A 15046-nucleotide genomic window follows, 5' to 3' on the forward strand; every position below is an offset into this window, starting at 1 on the left:
GTTCAGTGTTAAAACTCAAAAATGTACTGTGAAAGTGGCTTGTGGGCTTGACTACTGGGGAAAACACAGTACTGTACTTGCTTCAGCTGTGCATTCTGCTGGTCAGACATGAAGCAGGAGCCCCTCACCCACCTTCAATAGAGGTATTATTGCTTAGCTGGGCAATGAGTTTAGGAGCCTAAGCACTAGCAAGAGTGGCACTGTCATTCAAAGCTCAGCTCAGCTCCTTTTAGAAATGAGAGACACCACATTCCTGGGTGTAACCCACCACTAGATAAGAACATAAGAAGAGCCTACTGGATCAGGCCAGTGACCCATCTGGCCTACCAGATGCCTGTGGAAACTGAATATTCAGCAGAATTGACTTGAACTCTGTGAGTTCTTCTTAGTGTATCCTGTGGGTGGTCCATAAACCCTTCCCCATTGGGTTGGAGGAGTCAAACAGATATGCAACTTGTTCTTTTGTTTGTCACAGAACACCAGGTGTTTCTAAGGTACAGTGTCCAAAACCAGCTTATTGTGCGGTCCCATGAATGTTTACTTGGAAGTGACTACCACTGTTGTTCAGTAGGACTTAAAGGTAAAGGGACCCCTGACCATTACGTCTAGTCGTGGACGACTCTGGGGTTGGGCGCTCATCTTGCTTTACTGGCTGAGGGAGCCGGCGTTTGTCCGCAGATAGCTTTCCGGGTCATGTGGCCAGCATGACGAAGCCGCTTCTGGCACAATGGAACACCGACACCAGAGCAGCACACGGAAACGCCATTTACCTTCCCGCCATTTACCTATTAATCTACTTGCACTTTTTGGCATACTTTCAAACTGTTAGGTTGGCAGGAGCAGGGACTGAGCAACAGGAGCTCACCCCGTCTTGGGGATTTGAACTGCCAACCTTCTGATCAGCAAGCCCTAGGCTCTGTGGTTTAGACCACAGTGCCACCCACGCTTACTCACAAGTAATTGGACCCAATTTTGACTGGATAAGTTGCCATTATAGGAAGTAAGTAAGTGGTGATTGTGGGGGTGGGGGTATGTTTGTGTTTGTGTTGCAGTATCTAATCAAGACAGGAGCAAGCTGCTTTCTTTGAAGGTTTATATACGGTTAGGGTTAGGGAATACCCTCTTGGTAGTTATATTGGGAAATTCACTGGGCATATCTTAGTGTGAAATAGACACTTGCATGTTCTTTGCATGCTATGCTCTCACGTTACGTTCCGATAGATTTATGAAAGTTATTGACGTAAAAATGTAACATTAGAAACAACATTAGAGCAACTCGCAACCAAATTTCTTGCAACATCCTGGTTCAGAGGATGTAGGCTTATCTTTCTACATGCATCAGGAAGATAAACAAGGTAATAAATCCTCAAATTACTTACTGCATAGTAGTACTATTGAAAATAAGTAGGCTTATTATCATACCCAATTGTTTCACATAATGTTCTTTCAAATACCTGTCCCTGAAGTTTCACATACTAACTGTGAATTAACAGAAGGCTTTACCCAATAAATCTTATTTCCTTTTTAAAATAATGGTACTTTCGAAGATTCAAGATACATCTGCACCGCACACTGACTAGAATATGTCTCATACAGTATTAAAACCAACTGCACAGCATGTAGGGGAATGCAAATTATGTAATTAACTTCATCCAGGTATGCAATCCTGCATATCCAAATTAAGAGCATGCTTTTGAACCTGCATCTCTTTCAGAATATGGCATGAGACATAATTACTTGTAATGTTGATTCTGTTTAAAATAAAATGGAAAAAGCAGAGATTTCTACTGGCTGTAATTGAGTTGATCATATAGCACTGTATGTTTTTGCAAACATATTGCTACGAGTAATTGTACATTCACTATTATGCAGTTTAACCAGCTTGGATATCTTTGGTAATATGGCTTAAAAATGAATGTTGCCGGTGTTTTCTTCCCTTTCTTATTATTTTGCTTTTATGCTCATGCTTTTCATATGCAGTTTCATCAAGTAGGAGTAGCATAATATCAGTGCAGCTGCAGCCTTTGTTCGCATAAAACCTCTCTTGGCTTTTTGGTCATGCCAACTCACAAAGCATGATGTGATTAAGAGATTCTAATCAAGCTAGCATGTAATTATAATTAGATGTTTCTTTCAATTGGCGTTAGAAGGGTGCTTGCATCATCCTATTCATAGAAAAAGGGTAGTTGTGCCAAGAGGTGTTATGCATCATGTGTTAATTAGAGTTTGCTATGTCTAGCTGGTGATTCAGAGGGAAAACATTATTATTTATTGTAATATCAAACTGCGATTTTTTAAAAAACATATCCTCCACTTCATGCATGGTATGAGTAGAAGACATCTCTGAAACATGAAGATGGCACAACTTCTCTCTCTTTAACCTACCTGCAAATGGATATTTTGTGAGAATTGCATGTTTCTGCATCATAGCATTAGCTTTGGAGAATCTGACACACAAATAACATTCATGATTTGTGTTTCTTACAGTGAAAAATGTGGGGATTTGTGTACTGAGCATGGGCTCAATGTTGTGCTAACATTGTACGGATACAAAGAAGAGTTTATTTGTTTCCTTTGGCTGACAGCATTTCAAATATGCATGTTGTGACTGGTAATTGTGCAAGCTGGAGAGGTATGATAGGCTGGAGAAACGGTTAAAAAAAATAAGGGTGATATCATTCTCCCCCTATTTTAGTGATTTTCAAATATAACAAAACTAAAAGCAACAGCAATTACTGTACATTATTTCCAACCCATCCTTCTCCAGAAGTATAGAGATAGTGTTAAATAATAATTAAAACCCAAGGCTTAAAGTGATGCCTATAACAAAAATGAATCAAACAAATGTATCATTCAACAATGTCCCATGAGAAGCTGGCAGAGGGTAGCCATGTGCAGTAGATTGTGCATATTTAATAAAATCAAAAGTGATTTAATAGATGCAGTTGTTATCCTTGGTATCCATATTAATTTCCCTTGCCTACTGTTTTAAAATACTTTTTTTTCTTGTTTTTGAAGCATCCAAAAAGCTTGCAAAGTGTGTTTACCAGAGATGATACTGGAATGAGAATGCACATTGCAGGGAACAATGCTTCTATTATTCCACCTTCAACTCTCTGAAAAAATTATTTCTGTTTCCAGTCATTGTTGTCTTTCCTTGTAGAACATCATTTCTTTCTTAACTGTTCTCTCTTTGCTCTTGGAATAGTGAAGACCTGTGTTTCATGATTAATTTGCTTCTTGATAGCTCCAGTAACTACAAACCTGCAAATCTCTTTGCCCCACTCCTACTTCCCCCCAAAAACCTATGCCAAAGCTGGTACTGTTTCGTGTTACAAAACCCAAGTTAGGAGTTTATAATTAATCGAACTTTTCTTGATTATGCTTCCATGCAATTGTGCAATGCACTAGAAAAGCCAATAGTATCCATAACGGAAAATTACATACCAAATAAGTCATAAAACAGAAGTTCCTTAGCCCACAGTGCAAAGCAAACATTGCTAAAGTAGCAGTTTATCACACTGGGTTAAATAAAAGAGTCTGAGATCATGAACATGCACCATCTGCAAATATATGAGTAAAATAACTTGCTCAGCACTCTCAGTGCTGTTTTCCAACACTGTGGTTATGTTTGGACACAGTGTCACGCCATAAACCATGGTTAAAGATATTAGTTCACAGACAGTTCTAACCCTTTCCCAATGGGACCACCTTGTGGGGCTGCATGGGGTTTGAGGCAGCTGAAGCTGGCTGGTGATCAGCCCCAGGTTTCACAGCACCTCATGGGTCACATGTGTGGTTTTGTATTACCTCCCTAGAACAAACCTTCACTTGTTCAGATATAATGCTAACACAGTTGCTCCATGACTTGTTTTCCCGCTGGAGGAAGACAGGAGTAAAATACTTTACTGTCTCTTGTTGCTTGAATTGGTGGGGCAGGTTGCCCCATGTGTGAGAGAGAATCAAGAGTTCCATAGTTAGGCAACTGCTTAAAAAGAAATATGACCTTTCACATGAGATACTGTTCTTATCTCTAATCTCCTGTTGTGGCAAGCAGCTCTTGAACTGCCAGCATTACCCTTTCCCTTGTAATTTTACCTCTACATGCTGTTCATCAGACCACACGTAGCTGGCCTACCTATAGCAACTCCCTTTTAAGTGTTGCTTCATGTCACTGTTTCAAATTTGTAGCTTGGTTTGCCCCCTCATCCGAAATCATCTGTTGTTCCATTCTCCTGAACTTGGCTTTGATTTGCAGCTGCCACTAACTGGCCAAGACTGGACAGCTCACCTACTTTGTTTCCATTACTTTGTTTTCAAATCATTATCTTATTGTCCAAGATTATGTTAAAGTGTGTACTTTCATAAATCCACAGGCCCTATTTTGTTTGTTTGTATCCGTGTGTGTGTGTGTGTGTGTGTGTGTGTGTGTGGAAAGGTGACAGAATTTGAAAATTGGCTTGAATAAAGAAGTCTCATTTAGATTATCTGAAGCTTTATATCAGGGGTGGGGAACTCACACCCCTCTGAGCCAATCAGAAGTTATTTCCGGCACCTCTATGCCAAGCTTAATGGGTGGAAACGGCTGCTTAATTGTCAATCACCTGATGATATGATTATGTCAGGTGACCCGTTTTTACTTGCATGGTTTCAAATTGAACTGTACAGGCAAAAAAACCTGTGCTGCAGCATTTCCCATGCACTGACAATCAGCTGTTATTTGGAGCTTGGAAAGTACTGCACACATGACTTCAGCACTGCCAACACTCAGCTGATAGTTGGCACATAAGAAGCACTGTACAGACTCTGCTGATCCATGGTGCTGACAAAGCTCCTATTGTCCAAATTCTGTCTTTACGTTTCCAGTACCTGATAGGACACCAGATGTGGGGCAAGTTTGTGTGACTTGACCAAAACAGTCTGGCAGGCCAAATGGGGAGCTCTGTTTGGCCTAATTATGCATATGGGTTGGAGGTTCCCTACCCCTGTTTTATGTGAACAGCCTTTCTAAATTTTTGTGGGTTGCTTTTCATACATAGGTTATATGTGTGGAGGGAGAGCAGGGGCAGGCCTTGTGCTTTGCACACAAAAGATCCCATGTTCAAGTCACCAGTTTCTCCAGGTAGGGCTGGGAATTTCCCCTCAGAAACGCTGGAAAGATGCTGTGCAATCGTAGACAGTGCTGAGCTAGATGGGCCAGCGCCCATGTTTCTTCTTATGTCAATGGCATCTCCAGTATGGGTTTTCCTAAGGAGCAATGCTGTCGTTTCCCTTAAAAAGCAATGAATGGGGAGTGTCCTTAGTTGTGAAAGATTCTGCTCTCTTGTAGCAATGTTTGTTGCCATGGTTTCCTTGATGGTGATGTTGTGGAGTCAGTAATTCTTTTTCCAGGACTCTTGGCACAGAGCAATTGAAGAGCTGTCTCCTGAGCATTAGTTAGCCAAAATGGAAGAGATCTGGAAGTGATTGACATAGAGATTGTGTGCCAAACATGAGTGTGGCCAGAGTCTACCATCAGCTTTAGGAAAACCTCTGCTCTCTGAAATGCCTTCACTGTTTGTTGCTTTAAGGGTTCCTTTTCCCAGTCCAAACAAAACAAAGTAGACCCAGGACAAGCTAATATTTACCAAGTAGCCCAGAATCATATTTTTGGCATATATCTGTGAGATATACAGAGAAGTTTAGTTCCCACTCTTTTTTTGTGGGGGGGAGGTTGGGAGAGTGCTCTTTCCCCCTTTTTACGCTTGTGTCATGTTTCTGAACATAATCAGGGAGATATTTTTGCAGCAAGATCTTTGCAGAGATGAGCAGTTGCTTTTCTGTTCCCAAGGTAACTCAGAAATTGTTGGCAATTTTGAACATTACAAGATGGGGGCCACTGAAGGACTGGTTGGCCAAGCTTCCTTCCTTCCTTCCTTCCTTCCTTCCTTCCTTCCTTCCTTCCTTCCTTCCTTCCTTCCTTCCTTCCTTCCTCCTTCCTTTCTTTCTTTCTTTCTTTCTTTCTTTCTTTCTTTCTTTCTTTCTTTCTTTCTTTCTTTCTTTCTTAAGAATCTGAAGAAGATACCTGGTATCTGAAGAAGTGTGCGAAAGCTTATACCCAGAACTAACTTAGTTGATCTCTAAGGTGCTACTGGACCAAATTATTATATTTTTACTTATATTGATTGTTTGAATTAATCTAAACAAGTTTGATTGAGTTAATTAATCATTCAGAATGCAGTAAGCAGATCACTGGCTGGTATCAATGATCATTTCAGTTTTTTACAAATTAAACATCCAGATCGACCTACCAATCAGTCACTATTTTAAGACATCATTTGTAAGGACACATAGTAAAGAAATGAACCACAGTGCTCTTGTGGAAGAGTTTTAGATAGAACAAAATGCTGTTTACATCAGCTGGTGTGTGACACAGAAGTTTTAGTGACCAATTTTATAGCCTTTATGTTGAACTTTACAAAACATTTCTATTCTTTCTATTCTTTGACTCATAAGTGATAATTTTGCCTTCTTTTGGCATGACTGTTATCACCATGATATTGCTAGCTAATTTGTATATATATTTTTTTTCTTTTCAGGGTTTTGAAGATCCAAAAGACAAGTAAGAGAAAAAATATAATTGATTCCTCTTTATTATAATGTGAAATTTTTCAAGCTGGCCATCTACAATTTGTGCAGAGGACCTTCTTGTTATGATACATCACCTTAAGTCACAATTTTCCTCATTCAATGTTTATTAGGTTTTTGGAACACAGTACATAACAGGCTTATAAAGCCCATGTGATGAATACATACAAACCATTACATCATCCTGCCACTGGCATTATCTTTTGTTCTTTAAGGGAACTTTAATGAGAAAGGCTCTTAAACTGGGTGTCACCAGTATGAAAAATTCAAGAATAAGCAGCTACCGTGGGGTGGGGTGGGGAATTTAACTTAAAAGAAAGTGAGAGGAAAAAGAGGAGGAACTAACTCTCAGCCTTACCTAACTCACAGGGTCATTGGGATGATTAACTACAGCAACCCTGCATTCCTGAACAACTCTGTTTCAAGATGGACACCAAGCACTGTTTGGTTTCATTCTCTGTGACACATCTAAAGTATTATTTGGAGCACTCCAAACATCTTTTTCACATGGCACAAAGGAAAAATGGAGGCGAAAGTTAATAGGTGGGGGAAGTGTAGAACTCTGTTAGCCCTTTTCTGCATAACCTCAGAAGTTCAGAGTTGCCACAGATTAACTGCTGATTGTAGCCTACAAGAGCCCTGCAGAGATTGCCTGGTGTAAGGTCCTGTAAGTTCTCTGACTATGAAGGATGTGACTGCATCGCCAATTTGCCAGAAGGGAGATGCTTCTTGTTTAGTCAAAACATGAGCCTTGCTGCTGCTGCTGCTGCTGCTGCTGCTGCTGCTGCTGCTGCTGCTGCTGCTGCTGCTGCTGCTGCTGCTGCTGCTGCTACATATATTGTTCTCATCCAAAGTGGATGGAGGTAGTGACTTAATTATTGATCTCCAGCTTTGTTATCTATGTGCGCATGAGAATAAAAGTAACAAAGAAGGATAAGGTAATAGCAGGATGCCCCATTTATCATGTTCTATCTCAAAAAATGAGCACTATTAATGTCAGAGGGTGTATCTTCAGCCACAAAACCTGAACAGTCATTTACTCTCCCTGTGGACTATAGAAACTGTATTTTAGGGCAGAGGGGAGAAAGCCAGATGTATTTAACATGATAATTTTAAGCACTCGACTCGCAGCTGTGATTTCCAGGATTCATTGAGCCATGATCTAACAGCAATATAATAATATAGATAAACTCAGAGACTGCCAACCAAGAAATTAGGAGATGCTAGCACATGCATTTTCTTACCTATAGTGGTAAAGGACAACATTGATTGGTTTGTCCACATAGGAATAAGGAGCAAACGCAGAATACAAAAGAGAATTGATTCAGTATATTACTTTCAAACTGTATAAAGGAAGGAGGAAATAGGAAGAAACCGTCTCTATCACACCTAAAAAGAAAAATGTTGGGGGGAAAACCCGAGAGTGCTTTTTAAAGTGTTGAGTTCAGGATCTGTATAATTCCTTCTTCCAATTTTGTCTACTTTCAAAAAATATTTGAGATTTTAAAAAATATTATTTCTCCCCCTCTCTCACAATTCTTAATTGCTTTCATAAGACTAAAAGCTCTATAAAATGACTGTGGTAAGAGCCATTATACAAAGCTTAATTAGGAATAATTTTCCAGGAAATATGCTCCTCTTTTGCAAATTAACAAGAGTAATTCCCACTAAATGTCTGTGCCTTCTTAGGATCTTTAACCTGTTTGTTTGTTTGTTTGTTTGTTTATCTAAATCTTTTACCAGACTGCCTCAAATTAGTAATAATCTTTTGTGTTTGAAAGTGTTTTTTTAGATCATAGATCTTGTGATATGAAAGTCACATATGAAAAAATAACTTCAATTTAAAGTTTTTTGTCTAATGAATGCCCTAAATTCTACTATTTTTATCAGGAAAAATTTATACAGGGGATTATAATGCATATCTATAAACATATTTTATCTAGATTTATGAATGATAAAACTGACTTTAATAAGCATACCAGATCTAATACTTAAGTTGCTTCTATCTGTAACCCAAGTGTACAAATTAGATTTGTAATGGCATCTGAGGAATTTCAGATATGAGTTATATAAGGCAGGAGTGGGATGGGAGACAGAGAACTCCAAATTTATCACCAGTTGCCTAATTAAAGGTGTTTGTTAAAGTAGCATTATTACTAGAGATGCCAGAGAAGACCAAGAGGATATTGTTTGGTTATGAAAATCTGAGATGAATAATTCAAGGTCTGGGCTGTGTAGTTGTTTGCTGCCATTTTATCAAAACATGGTTTGTGCTAAATGAGAACATTCATGGCACAGAGGTAAAATGGCTTTGAATTCTCCGCAAAGGATGTGAGGTAGAATGTTATAGGTTCTCTTCCATGTGACGTGGGTGAGATTTTTAATGTCACCCCCTGCCTCCAAATCAGTGGGGGACATAAAGCACCCTACCACCTACAGTATATATATTGATAGTTCCCCTGCTGTTGGGAAGAATGAAGGTGTTGGGGAAGGAAACCTTCCGTCAGAAGGGTCCATTCCTGGGGGGCAAACAGCTATCTTCTTGTGCAGCCCCCCCGGGGCACCAACTTATATGGATTTAAAAGAGAATTAGACAAATTCATTGAGGTGAGGGCTATTGATGGCTGCTAGCCATGGTGACTATGCTCTGCCTCCACAGTTGGAGGTAGTATCGCTTCTGAATGCCAGGTGCTGGGAGCCACAGAAGGGGAGAGTGCTCCTGTGCGTGACTCCTGCTTTCGGGTTTCCCACAGGCATCTGGTTGACCACTGTGAGACCAGGATGGTAGACTAGATGGTCCATCAGTCTGATCCAGTATGTTCTTATGTTCTTGGAAACAGAGCTAGTTTTAAAAATGCAGAGATCCCTAACTAGATTGCTCATTCATTTCTTAATAAAAAGAACTTTAATTTTCTTAAGACAAATTTCAATGATATTTTTAACATGGTTAACTCACTACCCAATGCTTTTCCCATAGCAAATATTAGATTTTTGACTGTGAAAATAACTGGAATTCTTTACTTTGGGTGTGATAAATTGTGATAGCATAATACATTTGGTCTTATTATTTGAACTATGAATTATGAGCATAAAATCATCAACAAGTTCAAAAAATTTGATACCGTACTACCTGGCATTCATAAGGGGTGTGCGGCAGCCATGAAGTAAAACTGAATTAATTACCTTTGGGTTTGGGGAGTTTGATTTTGTTTCCTTTGAGATGGAGCTTGATGAAACTCGTCTGCTCTGCTGAACAAGGTGGCAAAATAGAACATTTTTCCACACAGCATTTACAGGGCATCGTTTCTTATCAGATGTCCAAAGATCCCTTGAATGTATTCTGTAGTTATGAGTGTGGCTTCTAAAGAGGTCAGTAATACTATTTCTGAAGGCAGAGGCTGGCAGGTTAATATTGTAGCTTCCCTCTGTAGTTCAAGAGGCTGACAAAATAAAATTAGGTGTTTTGTCTTCAATCTGATCTGTATGTTGCTACAGTCGGGTTGACTTCTTTCATATGAAGTCGTCAAAGCCACAGAACTGAGAAAGCAATGTAGTCCCTGCATGCTTGGGTGAGCCCTGCAATATACAGAAGGACCACTTTTGCAGCTTAGAGAATCCTGAAGGGTGTGTGTCTGGGCCACTGCTGTTAGCAGGTGAGGATACACTGCAAGGTACCACTTGTAAATTTGCTGATAGCAAATAACAGTAAAGGGAGATGCTTACTGCAATTCATGAAACCCAAAAGACTGCAGTTTCATAAGCTGTCACTGGGTTCTCCTTTAGGATCAGCATAATGTGAAGGATGATAGGGCACTGATGAAGCTTGGAAAGGCAGCCTTACGTAGAATTCCAAATGCCGCCTACATTGCTGCAGAATAAATTCAAGTTTCCAAAATGACAGTAGAATTCTTCCTTCAGACTGTCAGTAGAAACGTAGGCTTGCAATAGGCAAAAGTGACGAACTGATTCATCCTTTGGATGACACATTGTTGAAGGCTCTTCTGGTGTAAATACCCAGGCTGACTGGTCTCTGCTTTATAGGAATATCCAGGAAAGCATGAATCCAGAAGATGAAGTGGATGAGTTTCTAGGCCGCGCCATTGATGCAAGGAGTATTGACCGCTTACGTTCTGAACACGTTCGCAAGTTTCTCTTAACATTCAGGGAACTTGACTTGGAGAAGAAGGTAATATTCCCCAAGAAGAGGTGTGTCTGTGGAGGTCAGTTAAGAACGAAACCAGACAGATGATGGTGACAAATCTGTATCTTTAAACTTAAAAGTTGTAAAATCTGAATCGGTGCAAATCATTTGTAAAGCAAGGGGCATGGTTTAAAGCAGGCATCCCCAAACTGCGGCCCTCCAGATGTTTTGGCCTACAACTCCCATGATCCCTAGCTAGCAGGACCAGTGGTCAGGGAAGATGGGAATTGTAGTCCAAAACAACTGGAGGGCCGAAGTTTGGGGATGCCTGGTTTAAAGCTTAAGAGAGGCATGTGGATCAGATGCATAGACCCACCCCCCCAAAAAACACTGCTTTTGCCCCCCCCCATCTCTCTGAAAGCTGCTTTTCCCCCTCAGCTCTTTCGTTTCCAGTATTGGAGCCCATTCGGGAGAGTGGGTAAAAATTCCATTTGGTATTCAACTGAGGTAGAGAGGTTCACAGTCCTCTCCCCACACACCTTAAAAAAAAAAAACTTCCCCCAGTTCCCACTTCTCACACAATTTGGGAAGACTGCTTAATGACTTCAGTCAGCCACTGTCATTTGTATTTCAGCCCTCAATCTTTTTTCTTCTTCTTCCCCAGTCTAAACATTGATACTTTATATTGCACTACTAAAGAACTTTGGCCTCTTTTTACATACCAATGCTTCTCAGATGTCTCCTAGATAGCAAAAAGCATGTTGTCAGATATGGTGTATTGGGAAACAGTATTTGTACATTAATTTCAGCTGCCTTTCCAGTTGCTTTATTGCATTTGGTCCAGGGCCATGAGCACATTTGAACAGGTAAGGAAGATCTGATGAGCTGCTTTTCTTGAAACTTTGCATTTATCTACAATGTTACATGATATCTCGGAATTCGACATTCCTAATAAGAATGCTTCTATACATTTTTTCAGAGTTTTCCCTTTTAGTTTCCAAGTTCGTTAAAAAATTGCCTGCAAGCAGCCCTTTTTCCTTGTTACTCTCTAAGAGAGGCACTAGTGAAGGAAACTTTCAGCAGATGTTTGAAGAAGGTGATCTTGGCACTGGGTATTTTGTGTGAGAGATATGTGTCCTCTTATCTAATACATGAATTTGTAGTAATTGCCTATAAAGGTAGTATCAGTTTATTTCCGTTTTATAGCCCCCTGTATCACTGTCAAGCTAACAACACAACAATAAGGGCAGAGGCAAATCTGTTAAGAAATGCAAGATTCAGAAAGGGGCTTTAACATGAGAATTCACTATCTAACACATGGTTCCTTTCCTTGCAGTACTCCAAACAGGTGGATGATCGATTTGGTGCATATGTTGCTTGTGCCTCCATAATCTTCCTCTTCATTTGCTTCGTTCAAATCACAATTGTGCCACAGTGAGTAGATCTTTATATCTTTCCTTGCACAATCCAGCTTCCTTTTTACTATCCCTGGCTTCTTTCCACTAAAGTGAAGTAAAATTATTTCCCATAATGTGTGGCTGTGTGGTACACTGCAGTGCTTATTGTTGACATTCATTTCCTTTGGTATTGTAATGTAATATTGGTTGTTACTAATATTATAGTTTATGTCTATTTATTTCTGCCTTTGAGAAATATGATTTAGTCTATTTTCACATAAATATCACAGGAAAAGACCCTCTGGGTGCTTATCTAGGGTCAGGGCAGTCTCGAGCAGGTCGCGCGTCCTGGTGCTGAGGGGCGGAGATCACTCCGGCGCCCCCGCCCTCGCAGGGCACAGCATTGTTTCCGCGTGGCCAGGGGTCTACCTAGAGCCGGCCCTGTCTAGGGTACTACGCTTTGCAACATTGTACTATATGCGCAGGTAGAAAACTCAACACTGCATTCAAAATGAATCATGAACATAAATAACATTCATGCAGCTTTGACCATAACGCCTAAACTTGCTCAACACAGAATACATAATCAAAATAAAAACAGAAACAACCAAATAACCACCCCCCCATGGTGTATAGCATAAAATATTCTTATAGTGATATATCCTTTTTGATGAGGGCTGGCTGTGCCATATATTCAGAGGTACAACCTATGAATAATTTTCATTCCATTTGCTTTTTTAAAAAATTAAAGCAATTTTAAGTAGTATTTATTCCACAATGACTCCATTTTTTTCTGATCAACCTGTTACTTCAATATCTTTTCTGCAAAGGTTTTTGATACCATTATGGTATTGACTCTGAGTAGTTTATACATTTTGGATACTATTTCCCTTACTTGCAAGTGTTATAAGTAGCTATACCAATTGTTCAAATTCTGTCATTGATCCAATTGCTTCAATTTTAACCAAGATTGAAACTAAAATGTGTTATTTGATGCTTTTGAAACAAATCACTTTTATTTCCTGCTTTGCTCTTTGTTCTTTGGTACAAATGTTTTAGTCCATGAAGTTTCTCTTTCCACTCATGGTATTGTTTGTCATCTTCTGGATCTTAAAATATTGATAGAGAAATGGTATGAGTGGAGTGGTTTTTTTATGAAAGTTTTTTTGGACTACATTTTGGAGTTTTGCAGGAAAGGTGGCTGCAATCCCACCAAGAAGTTGGGTTCAGGAGAGTGACAGGGAAGCAATGTGAGGTGAGGTAAGAGAGTGTGGAGATGAAAAGGATGGAAAAGTTAGTGGCAGGAAACAGGATGTGGCTGAAGTCATAGTGCCCCCCCCGCCCCCACATATGAAACTTATTAGGCCTTTTACTGCTGCTTTTATCATCCTGGCTTGTTCTTCTTTGAGGCAAAAGAGAAAGCACCGTGCAAGGAGAGGCAGAAAATCAGTTCCACAAAGCTGCCGGAGCCAAAAACATGTAATCTAAAATTTAGACGGCTCCATCTAGGAAAACTGAAGAGAAATCAAAAAGAGGCTTGCAGCTAAATTTAGGTTGATCTCTTCACTTTAATGTGTGATTAAAAGCTACTAAATTTATTCTTTCTGGCTTAGCTCAGCATCTCTGAGGCTTTAGATCACAGGTCTGTGATATCCATTATTCTTCAGTAATCACAACTGTTAAAGGATTTGTGCCTTTGCTGAGCTTTTACAGAAATGGCCCAGTAATCGCAGGAATAGGGACCTATGCCATGTTCCCTGAAGGTGCAACACACCCATCTTATGTAATGTTGGAAAAGCATCTATTGCTGAGGCAAGGTCTGCATTGCTGTTGGCTTTTTTTTACAGATGGAGTAGACTTTCCAGTTTTCCTTTCTGACCAAGAAACAATTTATTTCTGAAACTGTTTTTACTTCGAAATAACTTTCCATTATGTGCTACATGTGTCTTCAGGTGCCATGACTTAGTGGATCCTAGGATTACGCCCCTAGAGCAGCACATAGTGTGGGGAGAGGGGAGATTGTTTTGTATGGCAAGCAGAAATGATTGTTCTGACTGAATAATTGTAATTTTGCAACATTGAATTCCACCCACTGCCTAAAGATTCAGTTTTAACTAGACATGAAAAAGGACCACAATCCTTACAACTGCTACAGAATCTCAACCTTCTAAAACCACAGTGTAACAGATTACACATTCCATAACCACACACACACACACACACACACACACACACACACACACACACACACTCTAGTTGTCTTAGCTACCGTAAGTAACAAATATGGCAGAAGTTGGGCTGGCTTCAGAGTTTGCTTTTAGGAAAGATCTCAAGCAACAACCATATACTGAGTCATTCCCACAGGTAAGTGATCTGCCTACACACCCCTTGCAATGAGCACCTACAAATTTCATCACTTTGATAATTCTTAGTACCCTTCACTTTTTGTCTCCGAAATGCCAGAAGAGCAACAAGAAAGGTGAGTCAGGGAATTGTGCTGTAACATTGTAAGCAGTACATTCTCTCAAGGAATGGGGACTGCTGCCAGGACAGTGGAAAATTGTATGCAAGCAGCAAGACCCTCTCCCTCCCAAGTATGTGTCTGTTTGCATCAGTGATATGATGCAGTTTCCCTGATGGTCTCTGTAGTGCCAGGAGAAAAAGAAAGTGGATCAGATTTGAGCCGGATCCAGGGCTCATCTTGGCAAAGCCCTCAAGCATCATGTGCTTCAGGCATGGTAGTTTGTCTGGATGTTGCTAAGGCAATCCAGAACAACGTGATCTTGGAAGCTGCCTGATGATAAGACTTCGGTTATATTGGAGAATGCAAAGATAGCCACAAAAATGAAGCAATATAAACTAAAGTATTATTTGCTGAAAC

At 40.0% G+C, this 15046-nt stretch overlaps 1 protein-coding gene across 2 annotated transcripts in view; it reads left to right on the forward strand.

Moving 5' to 3' along the window:
• ADCY5 (adenylate cyclase 5) overlaps positions 1-15046 on the forward strand; it is a 184088-nt gene that overhangs the window by 141909 nt on the left and 27133 nt on the right. For both annotated transcript variants that reach the window (XM_035128989.3, XM_060275982.2), the window contains 3 exons: positions 6579-6601; positions 10669-10813; positions 12105-12202. In XM_035128989.3, the coding sequence (XP_034984880.2) occupies positions 6579-6601; positions 10669-10813; positions 12105-12202 (266 nt within the window). The remainder of the gene's footprint in view (positions 1-6578; positions 6602-10668; positions 10814-12104; positions 12203-15046) is intronic.

Source organism: Zootoca vivipara, chromosome 1, assembly GCF_965207765.1.
Source record: "Zootoca vivipara chromosome 1, rZooViv2.hap1.1, whole genome shotgun sequence".
Taxonomy (NCBI): domain Eukaryota; kingdom Metazoa; phylum Chordata; class Lepidosauria; order Squamata; family Lacertidae; genus Zootoca; species Zootoca vivipara.